Below are 26,369 nucleotides of genomic sequence, written 5' to 3' on the forward strand. Positions count from 1 at the left end.
TTGTATGTAGTATGTATGTAGTATGCATGTAGTATGTATGTAGTATGTATGTAGCATGTTGTATGTATGTAGTATTTATGTTGTATGTATGTAGTATGTATGTAGTATGTATGAAGTATGTTGTATGTATGTATGTAGTATGTATGTTATATGTATGTAGTATGTATGTATGTAGCATGTATGTAGTATGTATGTATCTAGTATGTATGTAGTATGTATGTATGTAGTATATATGTAGTATGTATGTAGTATGTGTGTATGTATGTATGTTGTATGTATGTAGTATGTATGTAGTATGTTGTACGTTGTATGTATGTATGTTGTATGTATGTTGTATGTATATTGTATGTTGTATGTATGTTGCATGTATGCAGTATGTATGTATGTTGTATGTATGTAGTATGTATGTTGTATTTATGTAGTATATTGTATTTAGTATGTATGTTTGTGGGGTTTTTTTACATTCAACACATTAGCCAGATGATGGGACTACTACTGTCCCATCATTGGCTAATGTGTCAATCACTGTCATTGTAGCAGGCATAGCCCGATGGGACTTGTAGTCCTATCGGACGATGCCTGCACACATACACAACCCCTGAGAGGCCCGCACAGACCCCAGGCAGCCCTCACAGACCCTCGGCAGCCCGCACAGACCCCTGACAGGCCCGTACAGGCCCCCGTCAGGCCCGCACAGACCCCCACCAGCCCACACAGACCCCATGGCAGGCCCATACAGACCAGCGGCAGGCCAGCACTGACCCCTCACAGTCACGCACAGACCCCGCCTGCATACACAGACACGCAGTCTCTGCCCACGCACCGCCCACACTCCATTATAGCGTATCATGACATCATTTCAGCAGCCAATCACAGCCATGCCTTTAGTTAACATGACTAATATGCCTAACAGAATGTGCCCACACTTCTTAGGATCCTCAACTGGCTCATTGCATTATGGGAACTTCCGATTCCGGTATTTGATATTGCAAAAGTATCGGAACTCAGTATCGGAAATCTGATACAGCGAATATCGTCCGTTACCCAATATTTGCAGTATCGGAATGCTCAAAACTAGTCGCCACAGAAGGCAAAATAAAATGTGATTTATTTCACCAACGTGCACTGTCTTTTTCACTTTTGGACATTGGACTTTATGCCAACTTTATGACTCCTTGGCTGAGACGTGCGCATCATGTATACATAATGTTGATCCTGTTTTCCCCATGAGGTGCTATGTTCTATTATCTAAGTAACATATTGTTTTCTAGCCATTCACCATTTGCATCATATGACTTTGTTACCATAGTCGACTCCTGGTAGCCTACCGGACTGCCCGGTGCTACAGCTTTAGCCCATAAATCCCAGATTAACAAGAAAACATGTCTGATAACAATATCATCTAATAAGTCTTTGATCACTCCCACTTTTTGGGACATGGCACCACAGTTTGTATGTATATTGACCTGGGTCACAGAAAAGTTTTAGACATCTCTTTGGATGCACCTAATATCCACCACCTTCCCAGGGACTGACACATGTAGGGAGTATCTTACCAGGGTTACCAAACTTCCAGAGTCCAGGAGACCACTCACTTGAACCCCATTTCCCATTACTTGGCACACTTGGGGACCTTTTTTAGGTTGGGGAATATCTCTGCAGGAACAGTAGGCGAAGTAGTAGCAGTACATGCCTATGCCGCAGTCGATTAGCTCTGAAGTCAGGGGACAGTTAGATGATACATGCCCTGTGGTACAACCCTTCCAACAGATAATATTATGAGATATTCCTCTTGAACCCGGTCTTGACCCCTCCTGGAACCTTGGGCACCCCTCTGAGGTGCTCTTATGCGCCTTCTTTTGGATATCCCTGACAGGTGAACTCAGACTCCCTTGATGACTCAGAGAGTTCAGAGAGCTCTACACAACTGAGTATCTCTCTATCAGGTCCCCCGGGTCATCTGCAGGGGATCTATTTGGCAATCCAGCTTTGCACTGGATTCAGGAACGAATGGATAAACCAGAAACCAGTCAATCCCACCCTCTCCACCATCTGTCCTGGGGAACAGGTTACAGGCTGCAGCCATTTTTGCACTAGGTGTAACAGGTCCAATATCTTGGACCACAGGAGGCTTGTTCCTTAGAGTTGCACCCATTGCGTTCAGGTGATGCACAAACATGCCATAATCTGTAAGGCTTCCCGTACTGTTTGCTTGAACCAGAAACCTTCACTTTGGCTAGCGGGTGATTCCATCTACCTGGAACAGACAATTTCTACCAGGTGAGCCATCTGGTGGTGCTGTTGATGCTGAGCCTGCTGTTGTTGCTGAACCTGCTGTAGCTGCTAAAACTGCTGAAGCAGAAGCTGCTACTTTTAATGCTGCTGAATCAGAAGTTTGTTGGTTTCTTGTTGGGTCTGCTGCTGTGGATGCTGCTGTTGATGCACCTGGACTAATTGCTTAACAAGCTCCTCCATGCTTTCAGACTGTGTTTGATATGCTATAATTCACAAAAAATGCCCATGAATAAATATATCCCTACACTTGGGAAATAAAGACCACCAATAAATACATCTAAATCACATCTTTGGAGATCAGAATAAATGTAATCCCAAAACCAGTGGTACTTTTGTAGCTAAAATTTATTTTTATTTTCAACAATTAAAATAACTCATAGTAACAGAAAAAGTGCTGGAACCAATAAAGAGGGACACAAAAGCCATAGAAAAACATCCACCATAATGTTTTAGCATAACCAATAATCGTGACTTCCTATATAACCCTGTGTCATATGCTAGACAAGGATACCTACAAGGGAAAAAGGGCGGAATTGCCAAATGGTAATACTTTTAAACATAGGAATGGCACAGCCGTGCCTAATTTCCAACACCCTGTGGTGTGTTTAATAAGATCCCCACGGTGGTACACATAACTAGCAGGTATAACGCCACTGGTAAATAGGGTAAGTAAGAGTTTACCTATGGTGCGCTGTGTGGTGTTTACCTATGGACGCCAAGGAAACACCACACAGCGCACCATAGGTAAACTCTATATTAGCACATACCTCCTATTAGAAATGTAGTATAGTTCTCCTTTTAACCACTCATATAGTGAAAGCTATTTAGTTGCTAGTGGTCTTAACCATGGATACCTAAACTACTGCAATAAGTGCCATAGGCAAGCATATATTGCAGAAGGGATTGGCAAACACTGAACAGCTGAGATAATCCAGTTAGGAAATCTCCAGGAGCTTCAACTGAACAGATTAACCCTTGCACTGCTAGCAACCAGCAAAGAAAAAAACTGCACTGTTTAATAAGATGGTGAAGTACTTCTAAGCAGTGCAGGAGTTCATGATCCTCTGTCCCCTCTCTGTTGTGGTGTCCCCGTGACAGTATCTTGGAGATGGGAATACCCCTTTAAGTCTCCGTCAACCCTTTTTAAGGTCACATTGGATAAATGGCAATGGAGGCTGCATGTAAACTTGAATCCATATGTTTGACTTAAAGGGAACCAGTCACCAGAAAAAAATGCTATTAACCTACAGTCATGGGGTTAATCTGCAGATTAGTAGCATTATTACCTACCCAGTGCCCTCACTTAGCCAAATGCTATGGGGGAGAAAACGAACTTCATTACCTCTAGCAGCATTCTAGTTCATCATCACAATGCTGCCATCACTGCTGCACCAAAGAAGTGTAAAAGATTATGGAAACAGTAAGCAATCCATGGAGTCAAAGATTGTATGCAAAGACTTTTATTGTAGATGGAGGTATTAGTGTGAGAGCACAGTATGAGAAAATGGGATGTGATAGTGAGTAGAGAAGGAAAAATGTGAGCGGAGGCATATTGGCTACATAGGGGACAATAAGGGGATGTGGAAGCATGGGAGCAGTATGGAAAAGAATTATGTGAAGTTATGATATCAAGTGGAGCAGTGTGAGAGGACAATATGGAGTGGAGAGGTATAGTTTTGGGGAACTGTATGGAGAAAGGCATTGTGGAGTATTGAGTGGTTAATTTTAGGAGGACAGTATGGAGAGAGAAAGTGTGGAAAGGCAGTATGGAGAGGGGCAATATGATTGGACAGTATAGAGAGGTGGGAATGTCGCGGGCTGAAGTGGAGTGTTGGTAGTGTGAGGAGACAATAAGGAGAGGTGCAGTTTTGAAAGACAGTATGGAGAGTTAGGAGCATGGGAGGCAATAGTATGGCTACATGGGAGCATGGGAGGAGAGTTTTGAGAGGGGACAGCATGGTGGTGCTTTATAAAGAATAAGCAATGTGGGGTGATATTGAAAATGGGGACAGCATGAGGAAGGACAGTGTGGAGGCTGTAGTGCATAAGGAAGGACATTGTGGATGATATAGTTTGTAACCGAGTACAGTGGTGGTTATAATTTATAGGTGGGCAGTCTGGGGCCAATGAATCATAAAAGGGACAGCATGGTGGCAATATTTTGTGCAGGGGCAATTATTTATTCAGGGACACAGTATAGGAGATATTTTTATTAATGGGGCATTAAAACTCCACAATTATTTGTAAGGCGCCATGTTGGGATGTGATGCAGAAGACTACAGAAGAAGGAATCCTGCATAGAAGAGCTGTGGGAATGAAATTTCATTATGACATCTGTGCTATATACAGATGGAAAATATGAGAGCGACAACAATAGGAGAGGACATGACCTGTATAATACCTAGATGTAAAAGTTTATTTGTGTTACTGACTGAGGCTAATCAGTACTCTGGCTTGTGTATGGTCCACAGTCTGATGATAGTTGGTAACAACATCTCCTAGTATATTATCATCATTGTTAATGACAGTCTAGGACTTGCAAACTTGTGCAATACAAGCATATATGAGGGAGGCTGACCTGACATTGCAGTTGATCACTGTACGATACTTGGCAATGTAATAATGTACTGATGATTGTTCTGGGGATGTATTCATGTCCTGACATGGGTTCTGGATCTGTATTGATGTATGGACTTTGTTTCTGATGTTGTAAGCATGTATTGATGGTGGTTCTGGTGCTGTATTCACATACCAGCAGTGATTCTGATGCTATATTTATGTACTAACAATGGTTCTGATTACTTTATTCATTTACTGATACTGGTTCTGGTGCTGTGTTCATATTCTGATGGTTGTCCTGGTGTATTCATGTGTTGACAGTGGTTTTGTTAATGTATTCATATACTGAGGATGGCTCTCAATTTTTTGCGGATCTTGGAGTAAGTTCAATGTGACAGTGTGGCCCCTTGATCAAAAAATTTATTTACCCCTGCTATATGCCTACATTTGATGATTTGACTTTACACATACAGTATGTATGCATGTACTGGGTAACCAAATGTCACCATGGAACTCTAGCACTAAAAATACTGATATTTTTCATAGCTGCCTATATTTGGTAATCCATCTGTATCAAATTGTGACTGAGTATGAATTACACATAATTTGTGGTTTCATATTTGACTTAATATAAAACATAATTTGTTTCTGAAGATTGCATGGTTGAACGTGCTTTTGTGGTAATAATAAGAAACATAAGTACATGATTCCTATTAAAACATATTTATTAAATTAAATTAGTCAACTAACTGAAATGTATCCCTTCCTATTTGTTCAGGTCAAGCGAAATCTGGTAGGAAATTTTAAGTTGCAAATTATATGGTAAGACAGCAGCAAAGCAAAACTTAAATTTAGATCAAATGTAGCATATTTTATATCACAAAATATTAAATATATTTAATTATATAAAAATTTTATAGCCTTTATGTATTTGTTCACATATTTATACTTTGTATATGTAATAATTTAACATCAAATTTTAGTGACTTTTTAAACACATTGCATTACTTAGTTTGTACTGACTTGCAGCAGAAGTGCTATATAGCAATGAGCTACATTATCAACCATTGCAGACTGCAGAGCGTAAATCTCCAAAAATCATTACTGGCTCTAGAGCTTAACTTAGCATGCTCTGGCAATTTTCAATGCTAAAAGTGACATATTTTAGACTAGATACTGCACTGTAATCTGATATGAGGAAAAATAACTCATGTCATGCTATCATGACAGTTAATACTGTACCATTGTGCTCAATAGCACATTCATTAGCATTAATCAAAGGTAACTGGTGTAATTAATTGATATGAATAAATGAAAAAAAATTATATTTGCATTCGTTGTAACATATGTTTAGAGACAAGAACAGAACTGAAACATACCTTCTTTCATATACAAAATCAGTTTAGGTGTAAGATCATTTTGTTGTCTGGTAATAGTTAGGTATTCCATTATAAACACTATTGGGGCAAATCTGACCATATTTTGTTCACCACAACCATGAGGCAATTGAACTAACGATTGCAAGTTGGCAGCAGATGGTCCCAAAATATCACCTTTAAAAGAAAATGAAAATAATATTTATATTCTCAGCTCAACAACACGTTTCAGGTATACCACTAGCAGTTGTATCAAAGTCTGAGGAAGTTTAACTAACAATACCCTTAACATAAGATATACATAGAAAGATAAAAGTAGATAGCAAATATTGTGATGGCGCCGTGACATAGTCTATGACACAATCTCTCTACTTAATGCTTGAAAAATATCATTACATGCTGTATATAATCTTTTGGGTTATTGGAAATCATACAGAGGGGGAATCATTGCTTTCGGTTGCTATCTATTTGCTTTTCAAGATCCATAGCAGCGCAGTAGCACAAAACTGGTTTTGTTGACCTGCTAAGAAGGATGCCATGTATTGCCACTTGGAAAGCACACAGATTAGGGCAATGAAATGGCAATCTGGCCAAAGCGCTGCAGGTCTGAATTATCAACATGCCAACACATCAACTAGGGAGTCAGCATGCAAGGAATTAAAGCGTAATAAAAAATGCAAGTTGGGAATAATCCTTAAGTTATAATGCAAAATTTATTACACACTAGGTTTAGTTATGAAGGGGATTATTCTGTCACAAATCAAAACTATTTCTGCACACTATGTGAGCATTTTAAAAAGCCAACTTAAGGCTTGGTAAACCTGTATACAGTGCTTTGTGCTGAGGACTATGTGAAGGTTTTTGTCAGAGTCTCCAAAAAGCATTTCTGAAAAAGGTGAATATTGCAAGGACGTTGGCCAGGTCACTTCGAAAGTGATTATGTCTGCCTCAAAATAGTAATTAGCTCTGTTGGGATTTCAGTAAGATCTTGATTTTGGATGGTTCCCACAGAAACAAAAAAATGATGAAGGACAGCATCCAATCCAGGTGAAAAAAAAACTTCTTTTATTGTGCCAAGTGCAACGTTTCAACCATCAAAGGTCTTTTTTAAGCTTGAAAAAGACCTATGATGGTTGAAACGTTGCACTTGGCACAATAAAAGAAGTTTTTTTCACCTGGAATGGATGCTGTCCGTCATCATTTTTTTGGGTATGTACACTTCCACTTTGGTCCGTGGGACTAGGACGGGCATCCTATTGCCAGTTGTGCTGTCAGCTACTCTCTGGGTTCCCACAGAAATGTCTACACAGTGTTCAGTGGAGAGAATTATACATTTTTTTCAGCTCATCCACCCAAATCGAATCACAAATAATTTGAATTCAAGGTGATCTGAGAATTTCAGAAAATTTGACTTGAATTTGATTCTCTGTGGATCGATCTGAATATCTCTACTAAAGTACTTAGATATTCTGCAGTAAGAATGTCTGGAGATATGGCTGTAATGATAAGTAGATTACATTGTTTTGTCTTTGGCTTAGATAGCTAAGTTATTTTCCTCAGGCAAAATTTCTATTATTCACATCTTTTTAGGTCTTATGAAAAAAAAAACTGATGTGTGTTGCTTCTGATTCAATGCTCAATTATTTAAGAGTGTAACAGGATTATCCTTACCAGTAACAGTGATATGTGCCTTTTCACTGCCACTTACTACATCAGGAGGGAATGTAAAGTTCAAAGACTTTGAAATCATCTGTGGTTTATTGTTGATCAGTTCCAAGAGCAAAGTTTGTGAATATGAATGTTTTATTCCTTCAGCCTGTCAAAGTAAAGTAATATGATATAATTATCTACAAAGCCATTATATTAACTTAAATTGAAATACATGCTAACTTTCCACATTTACAACACTAGCTATTAAGATATTCTAAGAGTGACATCATAAAACTATGCTATATGAAGTGGTAGGGTAGCCATTTATATACTCAAGTACCAACATAAACTGACACTTTCTAATAAATACAGTTGAAACCAGAAGTTTATATACACTAGGTAAAAAGGCACATATGAAGGTTTTTTTTGAAAATCTCTCATGAAATCAGAAAAAACCTTTCCCATTATAGGTCAATTAGAATTGCCGTAATTATTAATATTTGCCAAATGCCAGACTGATGAGAGAGAGAGGGTGTTTTAAGGCATGTTTATTACTTACTGCAAAGTCACAAGTTTACGTACACTAAGATTACTATGACTTTAAGCAATTCTAGACTGACCATATGATGATGTCATGTGTTTGGATGCTTCTGATATGTTTTTTGGCAACATCTGAGTTATTTAGAGACAGACCTGTGGATGTATTTTAATGTGCACCTGAAAACTGTTTATTTGTGTAGCATTATGGGAAAGTCTCAAGAAATCAGCCAGGATATCAGGAAGAGAATTGTGGACTTGCACAAGTCAGGATCATCCTTTGGTACAATTTCAAGATACCTGAAGGTGCCTCGTTCATCTGTACAAACAATTGTATGCAAATACAAACAAGATGGGGATGTCCAGCCATCATATCGTTCAGGAAGGAGATGGCTTCTGTGTCTTAGAGATGAACGTGCTTTGGTCCAACATGTGCATATCAAACAAAGGACAAAAGCAAAAAACCTTGTGAAGATGATGGCAGATGCTGGTAAGATTGTGTCAATATCCACAGTGAAACAAGTACTGTATCAACACATGGGCTGAAAGGCCACTCTACCAGGAAGAAGCCATTACTTTAAACGAATCATAAAAAAATCCAGATTAATGTTTGCAAACACACACAGGAACAAAGACCCTAATGTTTGGAGACATGTCCTGTGGTCTGATGAAACTAAAATTGAACTTTTTGACCGTTACGTTTGGAGGAAAAAGGGAGAAGGTTGGAAGCCTAAGAACACCATCCTAACTGTGAAACATGGGGAGGGTAGCATCAAGTTGTGGGGTTGTTTTGCTGCAGGAGGGACTGGTGCACTTCACAAAATAGATGGCATCATGAGAAAAGAAGTGGCAATACGAAGCAAAATCTCAAGACATCAGCAAGGAAGTTAAAGCTTGGGCAGAAATTGGTCTTTCAAATGGACAATAGTAGTGTATAATAGCCATGTTTCGTCAAACTCAATCTGACAGGTGCCCCGCCCCTATCAAAGTGTATCAAAATGTGTAACCCCTCCCCTCCCCTTGTCTGACGGCTGGTATCCAGCTGTCCCTCCTTGTTTGATTCCCCCTTTTGATATAGTTTAATATAGTTTAATTTGTTGTAGTTTTGATATTATTCCCGTATTTTGTGGAATAACACATGTTTATAATTATAGCCTAGTCGTGTATTTATTTTACACGTGGTTTATAACACCTTTCTCATTTGTTTATAATAGATTTTATACGTATCCCCGAGTTTGATTCTGTAAGCTTTTGTTTTATTCACAGTGTATTCATATAGTGGAGAACTTAAAGCTGTTTATATGTGTCTCTACTGAACACTATGGTGAACATTAACTAAATGTTTATTTTCCCAAACAGAGAATCTGCTGTGGGTATTTGCAGTGTATTCATATAGTGGAGAACTTAAAGCTGTCTATTTGTTTTTGTAAATGGTGAACACTAACTAAATGGTGAACATTATCTAAATTAGGTTAACTGCGGTTCAGAGGTTCATAACACCTAGGTCAATTTATAGCACCTAGGTCAAGCAATTGTTGTTGTATTTGCGTACCCCATAAATGTTTATTCTCACAAACAGAAAAGTTATTGTGTCCTGAAGATGGCATCTGAGGTTATTTGTTTTTTGTATTAGCTTTCTCAGAAAACAGCTGTGTTATCTGAGGGTCAGATATTTTTGTACAAACTCATGCTGTTTGGTGATCTTTGTGAAGCAGAACTTTGTTTTATAACACATTTGTACTTGTATTGTACCTGGATTGATATTTGCTTTCTCTTTTTTGTGTCCTGAAGATGGCATCTGCAAAGTTATTTGTTATCTACTGAGGCCATTGCAAGTTGTGTTTATTCACATTGTAGCAGGTTTTATCCTTGTGGCTGCCTTATATACACAGAAGAGATATGCACCAATGTCACAACACAAGTTATAATATGACCCAATGTTACAACACAAGTAAGAAGCGGCGTGTTTTATACGAATAAAAACCAAAGACACGATATTGTAAAAAAAAAAAAATTTAAAAGATTTATTTCTCACGATAAAACAGCATCTCAAAGACATTTCAACACTATAAAAAATTCTTACAGAATATAAAAAGTAAAAACATTAAAATAGTACAATGAACAATTACACTTCTTACAAAATAATTAATATAGAGTTACAAGGCGAGTACAGCATTTTAGCCAGTACATTCTTTACATCGTGAGCCACATGGTTTGCAGCATCGGTAGAGACCTTTTTTAGGTAGCAGAGTTCCACGTGTGGAACCTAAGGAAGGGGAATGTAAAGATTGAATTGTACGGGGAGCCGCCGCTAACTTCAGCGGTGTAGATACAGAGCGTGTCTCACTGTTGGTAATTTTTAATTCATCTAAAAGCTTCCTAGTAGCGGTATTACCCACAACTGTAGACGCCATATTTAGTTCGGCCATAGCCTGCATAAATGAATCCCAACTCGGCGGTAAATTTCTACTGTTCAGAGCATGGCTCTGCGTTGTACTACGTACCAAATCCAGTAAGTTAGGCCCTGGTATTACGGATCCTTTGAAAATAAATTCAGCATTATTATTCCATGCTGTGACATTTTTATTCTGCAGCAGCCTGTTTAGTAAAAATTCAGCATTCTTTTTATATCTTTGGTTTATATTATATTAGCTTTTTGTCATAGGTCAGGGATTTTTTTTTTTTTTTTTTTTTTTTTGCACTTTATTAATATGCGGTTATTAGTCATTTAGGACTTATGTTATCATGTTTTTTGCACTTTATTAATATGCGGTTATTAGTCATTTAGGACTTATGTTATCATGTTTTTGCACTTTATTAATATGCTGAACACATAGGTCAGGGATTTTTGCACTTTATTAATATGCGGGCCACATAGGTCAGTGATTTTTGCACTTTATTAATATGCAGGCCACATAGGTCAGTGATTTTTGCACTTTATTAACATACAACACACAAGAAATAGACATTTAGAACTTATTTATGTTATTATCTTTATGCACGTTGCCTGTGCTGTCTATAATTTGACTCTATCCTTGTTTTGTTGAAAATAACTGGACATACATAAGAAACCGGGCAATATATCTTTATAGAAATAACACTTCTGCACTCTTTGTGCATTTCTATCAGTTTTATTCATGCATTTATAACACACCATGTTTGATATTGGTAATTTGATTCTGGGAACACATTTTAAGTTACTTCTGCACATGTATTACTGTTTTTAGGCCATATAAATAGAAAATTATGTAGAAACCCAAAGTTTTGATAAGTGTATGAAAATACACCAATATTAACTATTTGTGCTATTTTAGGCGTAAATTTGTCCTATATGTATAGCAGTCAGGAGTTGGGGCGATGAAATATGTGTTACAAGCGTAGTGAATTGCAGATATATTCTACAGTGTATGTCATTTTGAGAAATGTGTGGCATAACCAATGTATACAGTAACAGGCGGAATGACTGAGTGTAATATTGCACTCAATACTGTGCAAAGGGTCTGAATACTTATGACCGTGTGATATTTCAGTTTTCTTTTTAATAAATTCGCAAAAAATCTACATTTCTGTTTTGTTCAGGCATGATGGCGTGCAGAGTGTACATTAATATATATATATATATCTCAGAATGCAACTGAATAGTATTGCTAATTAGGCCATATAAATAGAAAATTATGTAGAAACCCAAAGTTTTGATAAGTGTATGAAAATACACCAATATTAACTATTTGTGCTATTTTAGGCGTAAATTTGTCCTATATGTATAGCAGTCAGGAGTTGGGGCGATGAAATATGTGTTACAAGTGTAGTGAATTGCAGATATATTCTACAGTGTATGTCATTTTGAGAAATGTGTGGCATAACTAATTACCTATTACGGCCACATTTCTATGCAGTGTATTTTAGAACCAGTGTTTCTGGCTGCAGACTGTAATGTGTAAGGTATTCTCATTTTTATATATTGTATTTTATAACACACCATGTCGTTTATATAATAATCACAGTTGTGTCTCTACAGGACAACGTGGCTTACAAAGACATTTCATTAATATAAGTGTGAAACTGACAGACAAGCACAGCTGTGTCTCTACAGGACATGCTGGTCACTAGACAGCCAGAGTTTCTGTGGGGGAGATATACTAACAGAGGTTCTGTTGACCCAATAAACCGGTGTAGAACGTACACAGAGAGCAACTTACAATATTTACTAAGGTAGCGGAAATGAGTTTACTGCAGTTATCAGAGCATTGTATTTTATTTGACAGCCACAAGTCACACAGGTCATGATGATAGTGTATCTGCAGCATGTTATTTGGAAATAAAGAAGCCTTTTTTGTATTCGCCCGCATTTTATATAAAATCTGCATAAAAAAATCTTCTTGGCTACACCAAAACACGTAAGAAACAAATGTATAACTTTTAGATCTACCGCATCCACAGATATTATTCCAGCGTTCTTTAATTCTACATTATTTTAGCACATATTAATTTCACAACTTTTATATGATATTTATAACACTCATTTTATATGAGTTTTCTAACACATTCTCACGGGAATATTATATATATATATTTTGTGTTTTGCGCAATTATTTGACACTGTAATTCGCATTTTATATAAAATATGCATAAAAAATCTTCACATTCTCACGGGAATATTATATATATATTTTGTGCTCTGCATCATTATTTGACACTGTAATTCGCATTTTATATAAAATCTGCATAAAAAACCTTCTTGGCTGCACCAAAACACGTAAGAAACAAATGTATAACTTTTAGCGCTGTCGCATCCGCAGATATTATTCCAGCGTTCTTTAATTCTATATTATTTTATCACATATTAATTTCACAACTTTTATATGATATTTATAACACATTCTCATTTATAAGGGATTTATAACACAATATTGTAAAATCATTTATTGGTTCGCGGCCTTACTAATATCCTTTGAAAATAAATTCAGCATTATTATTCCATGCTGTAACATTTCTATTCTGCAGCCTCCTGTTTAGTAAAAATTCAGCATTCTTTTTATATCTTTGGTTTATATTATATTAGCTTTTTGATAATCCCGGGAGTGCCATCTATCTAGCCCGAGTATTTTTGTTATCTCAAAAGGGTGTGACACAGTCCCATATATTATTCCAGCATTCTTTAATTCTACATTATTTTAGCACATATTAATTTCACAACTTTTATATGATATTTATAACACTCATTTTATATGAGTTTTCTAACACATTCTCACGGGGATATTATATATATATATATATATACTGTATATATTTTGTGTTATGCACCATTATTTGACACTGTAATTCGCATTTTATATGCCGCTGCTTTTTCTTGTTTTTGTGTAAAAATCTCTGGCAGACAGGCACAGCTGTCTCTACAAGACATGCGGGACACACCAGAGACATTGGAAATTGGGGGTTATAATGTCGAATTCAGAAAATAACCATTTTATATTGAATGACTAATGATTTCTATAGGCCTACTTTACTATGAAATTATGCATAAAAAATCTTCTTGGTTAACCCAAAACCGTAAGAAACAAACGCATAACTTTTAGCTCGAACACATCAGCATATATTATTACAGTTTTTTGCTGAATTAAAAATTATACAGTTATTTCATATTTTTTGGGCTTCATGACAGGAGAAATTATTGATAGAAACCCAGAGTTTTGATACGTGTATGAAAATACACCAATATTAACTATTTGTGCTATTTTAGGCACAAATTTGGTCTATATGCATAACAGGCAGGAGCTGGGGCGAAGAAATATGTGTTACATGCGTAGTGAATTGCAAATATATTCTGAAGTGTATGGCATTTTGAGAAATGTGTAGCATAACCAATTACCTATCACGGTCACTAGATGGCAGAATATCATATTAATTATACATTGGGGTTTACTTTTGGAAGCTTATAAAGGCGGTGTGTATGTGCACAGGATGACTTATTTTGTTTTTATAGTCACTAATATCCATATTAAATGACTCTTTAGCTTTATGAGTAAGAGACAACATACAAATAGAATCCTTTTCCCTAGTAGTTTTATATTCTATGTCTGATATATTTCTACACAAAGCTACAAAACTATTTTGTAGTTTATAATGTATCACAGTAGTTTCATGTGAAGTTACATCTTAGGTTCTGTTCAGACTATTGTAATATCTATAGCTTAAAATAGAGCCAAATAGCTACTTTCAAACACGGACATACACCATTGATTTTCGTCACAAATGGATCCAATATATCTCGTGTCACGGTTTATTTTTACCGCGTTGCGGTTTAAAGTTATAAGCATTTAAATAATAATTTTCTCATTAGATATGTGACTCGCGATATTTATTTGCTTAGGTTAGATCATTTTCAGTTTAACAATACATTTTATCACAAAAATGACCTTATCTGGGGCCCTAGAAACAACATAGCAGCATTAGTAAGCCCCTTTCTTTTTACATTATCAAGAATCCTTGGGTTAAGATAACGTAAGTTTATATGCATAAAGCATTTAATATAGTGCACCAAACATGATATGGTTTTTGATTTCTATGAACTGTCGCGAACAAATCATATAAGGTTAAATATATGAATATTATTGAATATAATGTTTTACTATTGTTTACAGTATTTTATTTTCCGGGTGTTACTTTTGTTCATGTACTACTGGTTTCTTCCTCAGTTGTGATTTTTACCTTTTCTATATAAATATGGGTAAATGAATTGGCCATTATAGATTTATGGCGCTGTAAAGAGAGAGGAGAATTACAGAAAGGAGATGGCTGCAGGCAAACACACACACACAACAAACACACATAACATACAGAAAACACACAACACATACAACAAACATACATACACAACATACAGAACACACACACACACACACAACACAGAACCCACACACCACAAACACACATAACATACAAAACACACACACAACACATACAACAAACATACATACACAACATACAGAACACACACACACACAACAAACACACATAACATACAAAACACGCACAACACATACAACACACACGACAAACATACACACACACACACAACACACAGAACACATACAACACATGCATCACACACTTATTGAATATAATGTTTTACTATTGTTTACAGTATTTTATTTTCCGGGTGTTACTTTTGTTCATGTACTACTGGTTTCTTCCTCAGTTGTGATTTTTACCTTTTCTATATAAATATGGGTAAATGAATTGGCCATTATAGATTTATGGCGCTGTAAAGAGAGAGGAGAATTACAGAAAGGAGATGGCTGCAGGCAAACACACACACACAACAAACACACATAACATACAGAAAACACACAACACATACAACAAACATACATACACAACATACAGAACACACACACACACACAACACACAGAACACATACAACACATGCATCACACACAACACACATAGTGTATAGTGCGATTACATTTTAGACCGCGACAGTTCATAGAAATCAAAAACCATATCATGTTTGGTGCACTATATTAAATGCTTTATGCATATAAACTTACGTTATCTTAACCCAAGGATTCTTGATAATGTAAAAAGAAAGGGGCTTACTAATGCTGCTATGTTGTTTCTAGGGCCCCAGATAAGGTCATTTTTGTGATAAAATGTATTGTTAAACTGAAAATGATCTAACCTAAGCAAATAAATATCGCGAGTCACATATCTAATGAGAAAATTATTATTTAAATGCTTATAACTTTAAACCGCAACGCGGTAAAAATAAACCGTGACACGAGATATATTGGATCCATTTGTGACGAAAATCAATGGTGTATGTCCGTGTTTGAAAGTAGCTATTTGGCTCTATTTTAAGCTATAGATATTACAATAGTCTGAACAGAACCTAAGATGTAACTTCACATGAAACTACTGTGATACATTATAAACTACAAAATAGTTTTGTAGCTTTGTGTAGAAATATATCAGACATAGAATATAAAACTACTAGGGAAAAGGATTCTATTTGTATGTTGTCTCTTACTCATAAAGCTAAAGAGTCATTTAATATGGATATTAGTGACTATAAAAACAAAATAAGTCATCCTGTGCACATACACACCGCCTTTATAAGCTTCCAAAAGTAAACCCCAATGTATAATTAATATGATATTCTGCCATCTAGTGACCGTGATAGGTAATTGGTTATGCTACACATTTCTCAAAATGCCATACACTTCAGAATATATTTGCAATTCACTACGCATGTAACACATATTTCTTCGCCCCAGCTCCTGCCTGTTATGCATATAGACCAAATTTGTGCCTAAAATAGCACAAATAGTTAATATTGGTGTATTTTCATACACGTATCAAAACTCTGGGTTTCTATCAATAATTTCTCCTGTCATGAAGCCCAAAAAATATGAAATAACTGTATAATTTTTAATTCAGCAAAAAACTGTAATAATATATGCTGATGTGTTCGAGCTAAAAGTTATGCGTTTGTTTCTTACGGTTTTGGGTTAACCAAGAAGATTTTTTATGCATAATTTCATAGTAAAGTAGGCCTATAGAAATCATTAGTCATTCAATATAAAATGGTTATTTTCTGAATTCGACATTATAACCCCCAATTTCCAATGTCTCTGGTGTGTCCCGCATGTCTTGTAGAGACAGCTGTGCCTGTCTGCCAGAGATTTTTACACAAAAACAAGAAAAAGCAGCGGCATATAAAATGCGAATTACAGTGTCAAATAATGGTGCATAACACAAAATATATACAGTATATATATATATATATATAATATCCCCGTGAGAATGTGTTAGAAAACTCATATAAAATGAGTGTTATAAATATCATATAAAAGTTGTGAAATTAATATGTGCTAAAATAATGTAGAATTAAAGAATGCTGGAATAATATATGGGACTGTGTCACACCCTTTTGAGATAACAAAAATACTCGGGCTAGATAGATGGCACTCCCGGGATTATCAAAAAGCTAATATAATATAAACCAAAGATATAAAAAGAATGCTGAATTTTTACTAAACAGGAGGCTGCAGAATAGAAATGTTACAGCATGGAATAATAATGCTGAATTTATTTTCAAAGGATATTAGTAAGGCCGCGAACCAATAAATGATTTTACAATATTGTGTTATAAATCCCTTATAAATGAGAATGTGTTATAAATATCATATAAAAGTTGTGAAATTAATATGTGATAAAATAATATAGAATTAAAGAACGCTGGAATAATATCTGCGGATGCGACAGCGCTAAAAGTTATACATTTGTTTCTTACGTGTTTTGGTGCAGCCAAGAAGGTTTTTTATGCAGATTTTATATAAAATGCGAATTACAGTGTCAAATAATGATGCAGAGCACAAAATATATATATAATATTCCCGTGAGAATGTGAAGATTTTTTATGCATATTTTATATAAAATGCGAATTACAGTGTCAAATAATTGCGCAAAACACAAAATATATATATATAATATTCCCGTGAGAATGTGTTAGAAAACTCATATAAAATGAGTGTTATAAATATCATATAAAAGTTGTGAAATTAATATGTGCTAAAATAATGTAGAATTAAAGAACGCTGGAATAATATCTGTGGATGCGGTAGATCTAAAAGTTATACATTTGTTTCTTACGTGTTTTGGTGTAGCCAAGAAGATTTTTTTATGCAGATTTTATATAAAATGCGGGCGAATACAAAAAAGGCTTCTTTATTTCCAAATAACATGCTGCAGATACACTATCATCATGACCTGTGTGACTTGTGGCTGTCAAATAAAATACAATGCTCTGATAACTGCAGTAAACTCATTTCCGCTACCTTAGTAAATATTGTAAGTTGCTCTCTGTGTACGTTCTACACCGGTTTATTGGGTCAACAGAACCTCTGTTAGTATATCTCCCCCACAGAAACTCTGGCTGTCTAGTGACCAGCATGTCCTGTAGAGACACAGCTGTGCTTGTCTGTCAGTTTCACACTTATATTAATGAAATGTCTTTGTAAGCCACGTTGTCCTGTAGAGACACAACTGTGATTATTATATAAACGACATGGTGTGTTATAAAATACAATATATAAAAATGAGAATACCTTACACATTACAGTCTGCAGCCAGAAACACTGGTTCTAAAATACACTGCATAGAAATGTGGCCGTAATAGGTAATTAGTTATGCCACACATTTCTCAAAATGACATACACTGTAGAATATATCTGCAATTCACTACACTTGTAACACATATTTCATCGCCCCAACTCCTGACTGCTATACATATAGGACAAATTTACGCCTAAAATAGCACAAATAGTTAATATTGGTGTATTTTCATACACTTATCAAAACTTTGGGTTTCTACATAATTTTCTATTTATATGGCCTAATTAGCAATACTATTCAGTTGCATTCTGAGATATATATATATATATTAATGTACACTCTGCACGCCATCATGCCTGAACAAAACAGAAATGTAGATTTTTTGCGAATTTATTAAAAAGAAAACTGAAATATCACACGGTCATAAGTATTCAGACCCTTTGCACAGTATTGAGTGCAATATTACACTCAGTCATTCCGCCTGTTACTGTATACATTGGTTATGCCACACATTTCTCAAAATGACATACACTGTAGAATATATCTGCAATTCACTACGCTTGTAACACATATTTCATCGCCCCAACTCCTGACTAGTAAGACTGATGTGGGAACATGAGTGGAATGAAATGGTTGAAAATGATTCTAACCTTCAAACATTTCTTCGTCAGATGGAATTCCCCGCTCCTTTAGACCCCCGTGATGCGCTTTATGGCGGGCGAACTAACGCCATTAAGCTCTATCACCATCTGGAAGAAGGGGAGACTTTACACTACTACGATTTCACCAGTCTGTACCCCTTTGTAAACAAAACTAAAACATACCCTGTAGGCCACCCAGACATCATCTACGACAATTTTGGATTCATTAAAAAATACTTTGGCATTGCTAGAGTCAAGGTCTACCCGCCGAGAGATTTATTTTTTCCAGTTCTACCGGTAAAACTCAACAAAAAATTAATGTTTCCCCTTTGCTACACATGCGCTGCAGATTCCCAGGCAGATATTTGTGCCCACAGTGATGAAGAACGGGCGCTGACAGGCACCTGGTGCACTATAGAGCTCGAGATGGCGATAGAAAAAGGGTATCGGATCGCTCACATCTATGAAATATGGCATTTTCCTAAAACCACTGATGATCTGTTTGCGCCTTACATTAAATTACATCTTAGGGATAAGCAGGAAGCCTCTGGTTATCCTAGCTGGTGCACTGATGACGCCAAGAAACGGCAGTACATTGACTCTTTTCTTGAAAAAGAAGGTGTCCAATTACGGCCTGAAAATATAGCTGTCAATCCTGCTAAGCGCCAGATCTCCAAGCTTTTCTTAAATTCTTTATGGGGAAAGTTTGCTCAGAGATCTAATCTATCATGTACCAGCATTGTTAGGGATCCAGATGAGCTTTTTAAGTATTTGTTCCTGCCTTACTATGACATTTCGATGTTACATTTCCTTGATGATGACACCGCAACCATTAACTGGAAATATGCAAAAGGCCACCACACACTCAACAAAAACACAAACATTTTTATAGCGTGTTTTACAACAGCGTATGCTCGGTTAGAGCTCTATTCACTGCTGGACCGGCTGCAGGAGAGGTGCCTTTATCACGACACAGACTCAGTTATTTTTGTACAGAGAGATGGTGAGTGGCAACCGCCTTTAGGCGATTACCTGGGGGAGCTGACCAGTGAAATACCCGATGGTACACACATCACAGAATTTGTATCCGCGGGCCCCAAAACTTACGGCTACAAACTCAACACCGGTAAAACTGTCTTAAAAGTTAAGGGGATAACACTAAATGTTGGTAACTCTCAATCTATTAATTTCAACAGTCTGAAAGATCTAGTTCTGGACTACCCGCGCAATTCTGCCGCAGAAACTCAGAAACGTATTGTCGTACAGCAGGCGTCCATTGTGAGAAATAAAAAGTACTGGGATATTGAAACAAGGCCATTACGCAAAACACAAAAGTGCGTTTATACAAAGCGGCGACTATTAGACGATTTCACAACATTACCTTTTGGGTATTAGTCGAGTATTGTGATGGATACGCGTCTGCAACACCCGTTCTCGTGCATTCTAGCAGGCCCGTCTAATTCTGGAAAGAGCTATTTTGTAAAACAGCTGCTATATAATATTGAAGCTAATTTTTCTCAGAAACCTGATAATATTGTATGGTTTTATTCGTGTTGGCAAAAACTATATGATGAAATCTCTCTCTCTTTTCCCCACGCCAGATTTGTGGAGGGTCTGCCGAATACATTCGTAGATGACGAATTATTCCCACCGGAGAAGGTGAATTTGGCGATTGTTGATGATCTCATGGAGAGTGCTAGTGAGAATTGTGAGATAGAAAAAGCCTTTACCAAGTATGTGCACCACAGAAATCTCAGCATTTTCTACCTGGTGCAAAACATATTTTGTCAGGGCAAGAAAAGCCGTACGATAAATTTAAACACAAAGTACATGGTGCTTTTTAACAACCCCCGAGATAAATTACAAATTTTAACTCTAGCTCGTCAGATGTATCCCGGAAAAACACGTTTTTTCCTAGAAGCTTTTGAGGATGCCACGCGGGAGCCTTACGGGTATTTGCTTGTAGATTTGAGAGCTAATACTCCTGAGGATCTGCGTTTAAGGACTGGGTTGTTTCCACCCGCGCTGCCCGCTGTCTATGTTCAGAAGAAAAAAACTTCTAAAAAGTGAATTTTACCAGGTATCAGACATTCTACGCTGTGGTCGTTGTGATGTAAAGATGTCTGAGAGGCTCCGGCGTAACTGGGCTCTCTTAAAAACCCTAGTGAAAGCAACCCCCGCTGTCAGAAAGTCTATTTTGCGCGATGCAAGCAATGATTTAATTACAGCCATAGGCGAGATTGCTTTAAATATCTTAAAAGGCAGGATTCCGCTGAAAGAGCGCCAAAAAGGTATATTAAAGAAGTGGCGTAAAGCTATAAGAACCCTGAGCGACAGGTCTCAGCCCATAAAGAAAAAGAAGCGCCTACTAAAACAGGCCGGCGGGTTTATCGGTCCTCTTTTAGCTTTTGCAATCCCAATAATAACAAGCCTGATCGCCGGAAGATAATGGAGCATACAACGAAAATGTATCTAGTCCCCAAACAGGAGCTAGACAAACTAAGACCCGGTACTACAGATAACATACGCGACAGTGTTATTCGGCGCCTTGATGGTGAGATTAGCGACATTTTACAGCGTCGTGACATTCCCGATGATGTGAAAATTAAAATGTATAGCGCTGTGCTACAACGCTACTTGGTACATACGAGGCACAGCTCAAAAGAAGTAACGGCTTTAAATCTCGTTAGCCCTCCTGATCCTGGTCAGCAGCAATTGCCAAATACCGACTCTGATAAAAATCATGAGATCGCTGAAATTGTCGGACATATAAACCAAAGATATAAAAAGAATGCTGAATTTTTACTAAACAGGCTGCTGCAGAATAAAAATGTCACAGCATGGAATAATAATGCTGAATTTATTTTCAAAGGATCCGTAATACCAGGGTCTAACTTACTGGATTTGGTACGTAGTACAACGCAGAGTCATGCTCTGAACAGTAGAAATTTACCACCGGGTTGGGATTCATTTATGCAGGCTATGGCCGAACTAAATATGCCGTCTACAGTTGTGGGTAACCCCGCTACTAGGAAGCTTTTAGATGAATTAAAAATTACCAACAGTGAGACACGCTCTGTATCTACACCGCTGAAGTTAGCGGCGGTTCCCCGTACAATTCAATCTTTACATTCCCCGTCATTAGGTACCACACGTGGAACTCTGCTACCTAAAAAAAGGTCTCTACCGATGCTGCAAACCATGTGGCTCACGATGTAAAGAATGTACTGGATAAATGCTGTACACGCCTTGTAACGCTATATTAATTATTTTGTAAGAAGTGTAATTGTTCATTGTACTATTTTAATGTTTTTACTTTTTATATTCTGTATGAATTTTTATAGTAATGAAATGTCTTTGAGATGCTGTTTTATTGTGAGAAATAAATCTTTTAAATTTTTTTTTTTACAATATCGTGTCTTTGGTTTTTATTCGTATAAAACACGCCGCTTCTTACTTGTGTTGTAACATTGGGTCATATTATAACTTGTGTTGTGACATTGGTGCATATCTCTTCTGTGTATATAAGGCAGCCACAAGGATAAAACCTGCTACAATGTGAATAAACACAACTTGCAATGGCCTCAGTAGATAACAAATAACTTTGCAGATGCCATCTTCAGGACACAAAAAAGAGAAAGCAAATATCAATTCAGGTACAATACAAGTACAAATGTGTTATAAAACAAAGTTCTGCTTCACAAAGATCACCAAACAGCATGAGTTTGTACAAAAATATCTGACCCTCAGATAACACAGCTGTTTTCTGAGAAAGCTAATACAAAAAACAAATAACCTCAGATGCCATCTTCAGGACACAATAACTTTTCTGTTTGTGAGAATAAACATTTATGGGGTACGCAAATACAACAACAATTGCTTGACCTAGGTGCTATAAGCCTCTGACCCACAGTTAACCTAATTTAGGTAATGTTCACCATTTAGTTAGTGTTTGAGAATACTTTTCACATAACAGGATGTAGGATTGCATACAGAAACATCAGCCCTATTCACTATATGGATACACTGTGAATAAAACAAAAGCTTACAGAATCAAACTCGGGGCTACGTATAAAATCTATTATAAAACAAATGAAAAAGGTGTTATAAACCACGTGTAAAATAAATACACGACTAGGCTATAATTATAAACATGTGTTATTCCACAAAATACGGGAATAATATCAAAACTACAACAAATTAAACTATATTAAACTATATCAAAAGGGGAAATCAAACAAGGAGGGACAGCTGGATACCAGCCGTCAGACAAGGGGAGGGGAGGGGTTACACATTTTGATACACTTTGATAGGGGCGGGGCACCTGTCAGATTGAGTTTGACGAAACATGGCTATTATACACTACTGACAATGATTTGACATTTTGACATACTGTCAAAATGATAACAAAGTGGCTTAAGGATAGCAAGGTCAATGTTTTGGAGTGGCCATCACAAAGCCCTGATCTCAATTCTTTTGAAAAATGTAAGGGCAAAGCTGAAGAAGCAGGTGCGAGCAAATCGACATACAAACCTGGATCAGTTACACCAGTTTTCTCAGGAGGAATTGGTCGAACTATTGTGAGAAGCTTGTGAAAGGATTTTTTTCCCAAGTCATTCAGTTTAAGGGCAATGGTACCAAATACTAATGAAATGTATGCAACATTTTGACTTTGCAGTAAGTAACAAAATGCTTTAAAACATTCTCTTTTTCTCATAATTCTGGCATTTGGCAAATATTAATAATTATAGTAATCCTAATTGACCTAAAACGGGAAAAGTTTATTCTTATTTCATAACAGATATTGAGAAAAACATGAGGTCAAATAATATGTAAAAGGTAGTGCTGCACTGTCCACGAGAACCCCTGTAGGCGTACAGGAGCATCTATAGATAGTGGATTGTACAATCCTGTGTTAAAATCCTAGCAGGAAAGTTTGTAGTAGGGCCATATCACCCAAAGACCCACACCGACACAGCAGGAAAGGAGAAGGCTTTAAAATAATTGTGCTTTAATATTCTTAAAAGAGTGTAAAATGGAGAAGATAATATGATACATAGTAACATGATTACATCTTTCATTTTTCTATATGGATACAATCATAGCTTTGTTTCACAGGATATACCTTTATAAAAGATTAACTTTTCTCCAGATCTGTATGTTAGTGAGTGCATCTACACTCCCTGACAGAAGTTATGTCGCTTATCCATGTTATGTAAATAAAAGCTTATAAGCTGACGTTAAATTCATCCATTGGTTGTATGAATTATTCTTTTGAAAGCTGAAATCCTCAGAAATGTGGTTTAGGTTAAGAAAATAAATTGGCATCAATGCAGAAATATTGATCAGTTAATGGACACAGAATGGTCAGATTTTGGCAAGACAAAAGTTTTGTCGCCCACAGAAAGTAATGTGATACTCAAACAAATAATGAACTTAAAATACAAATATATGTTGCATAACATTGGTGAATGAAGTTATAGTGCTATTAGAGTCATATTTAATATTTTGTGTGACTTCCATGAGTGTGAAGTACTGCATCCATGTGGTTCAACAATGATTCATACAATTTATTAATGAAGTAATCAGGAATAGCAAAGAATGCAGTCTTACATGCCTCCCAGAGTTCATCTAAATTCTTTGGTTTTGTCTTCCAAGCTTTCTCTGTCATCCTACCCAAAACATGCATACTTATTATTTTTGTTCTTATAGGCTGTGTATAACTACCATAAGTTACTAGTACACTGTACAAGTATAATAGGATGCTTATAAGGGGAGAAAACACACAATTTTATTACTGTATGTTGTCATGAAAAATGGCCATGTTAAAATTACCTTGACTGTGAGTTGACGAGTTACAGCATCTGAAGCAAGAGAAGATGTGGCTTTCACGGTTACTGGAATATCGCCCAGCTGAATAGGTTTGATTGTAAAGGAAACAATTTTTCCCTCTTGACTTGGAACCATTATAGTCTTTTGGCTCCCAGCTGCGCTCATAAATGATAAGTGTATTTCAAATGCATCACTTTGATCAAGGGTTACAGAAACCTATGAAGGGAAAACACCAAAGTTATGTGTAATGCACTGGTTTGATGTTTCTAATTAAAATGTCTAGTAAAAAACATCTTTATGTAAATTAATTTAGCACAATAAATTACAAAATACAAGAAACAATACTCTCTTTGTGCTAATGTAATTGGAAATATGTATTGGTTGATAGAGTAAAAGTTGGATTCTAGGCAATTTTCTAACCTCCTACTTTATAAATATCAACTTTAATATAATCTTGCCTATACGTAACAACCATGAGGTCTAAGGTGTAAAGTTTCTCCTTGTTGAGCGTGCCAAATTGGCATAAGCATCTGCAAAAAGTACATGAGCTTTTCATATTCTTTTTCATGTTACATCATGTAATCAAGCTGCCAACTGTTTTCCAAAGTCTGTTGCTCAACAATGTAATATCTGGCCACTAATAACTGTGCTTTCATAAGTATACTTGTGTATAAGACAGAACACTTTTTACTTTTCACCTCAGTATCTTCTTCCAAATAATTGAAGACAACAACTTCCAAGACAAATTCTTCTCCTCTGGTAACATAACTAGGGAGATTCAGGGAAATGAAGAATGGTTGAAATGATTCCAACTGAAAAAAAAACACAGGTCTGATGTAAAACAAATGTAAATTGTCATCTTATGAATTAATAGAGAGACATCAAAATTAGTTGTAATGGAATTTTAAATAGTGAAAATTGTTAATTGGCATTTTATTCAGACAAGTTTAATTTGCTGAAAATTGTCTTTTGGCTCTGTCTCATTTGGAGGCAGCAAATTATGGAAACACTGGATGGATGAAAGTAATGCAAAAAAACAGGATCTGCGCTAAGCTCTGTGTAAACATTGTTTGATATTATGTCATCTATGTATACAGCTAATAAATCTCAAATTGTTCAATGCGCTGTGATGTGTTTATATTACTATAATACAATGTTAGACTGGAAAATACACAAATGAAGTACAAACTAACTGAGGAATGATACATTTTAAAATGTAGCACATTGTTAAATGTAACAGTAAATAAGAATTCCCTGGAATTTTTTGGGTGTGTAAGAGTCAGTTGTTATGAATATTGGAGCTAAGCAGTCGTTAAGATTAGAAATTAAATTCATATGAACTACTGAAGGTACACACTTGAA

The 26,369-nt window shown here is 36.3% G+C and overlaps 1 protein-coding gene across 1 annotated transcript in view; it reads right to left on the bottom strand.

Annotated features, from left to right (window-relative positions):
- The window catches only part of CD109 (CD109 molecule), a 395,644-nt gene that overhangs the window by 142,103 nt on the left and 227,172 nt on the right, over positions 1-26,369 (bottom strand). Inside the window, exons 20-23 of the mRNA XM_069726553.1 lie at positions 25,706-25,819; positions 25,011-25,223; positions 7,902-8,046; positions 6,234-6,407 (exon numbers count right to left, since the gene is read on the bottom strand). Of these exons, the coding sequence (XP_069582654.1) occupies positions 6,234-6,407; positions 7,902-8,046; positions 25,011-25,223; positions 25,706-25,819 (646 nt within the window). The remainder of the gene's footprint in view (positions 1-6,233; positions 6,408-7,901; positions 8,047-25,010; positions 25,224-25,705; positions 25,820-26,369) is intronic.

Source organism: Ranitomeya imitator, chromosome 5 (genome assembly GCF_032444005.1).
Source record: "Ranitomeya imitator isolate aRanImi1 chromosome 5, aRanImi1.pri, whole genome shotgun sequence".
NCBI lineage: Eukaryota > Metazoa > Chordata > Amphibia > Anura > Dendrobatidae > Ranitomeya > Ranitomeya imitator.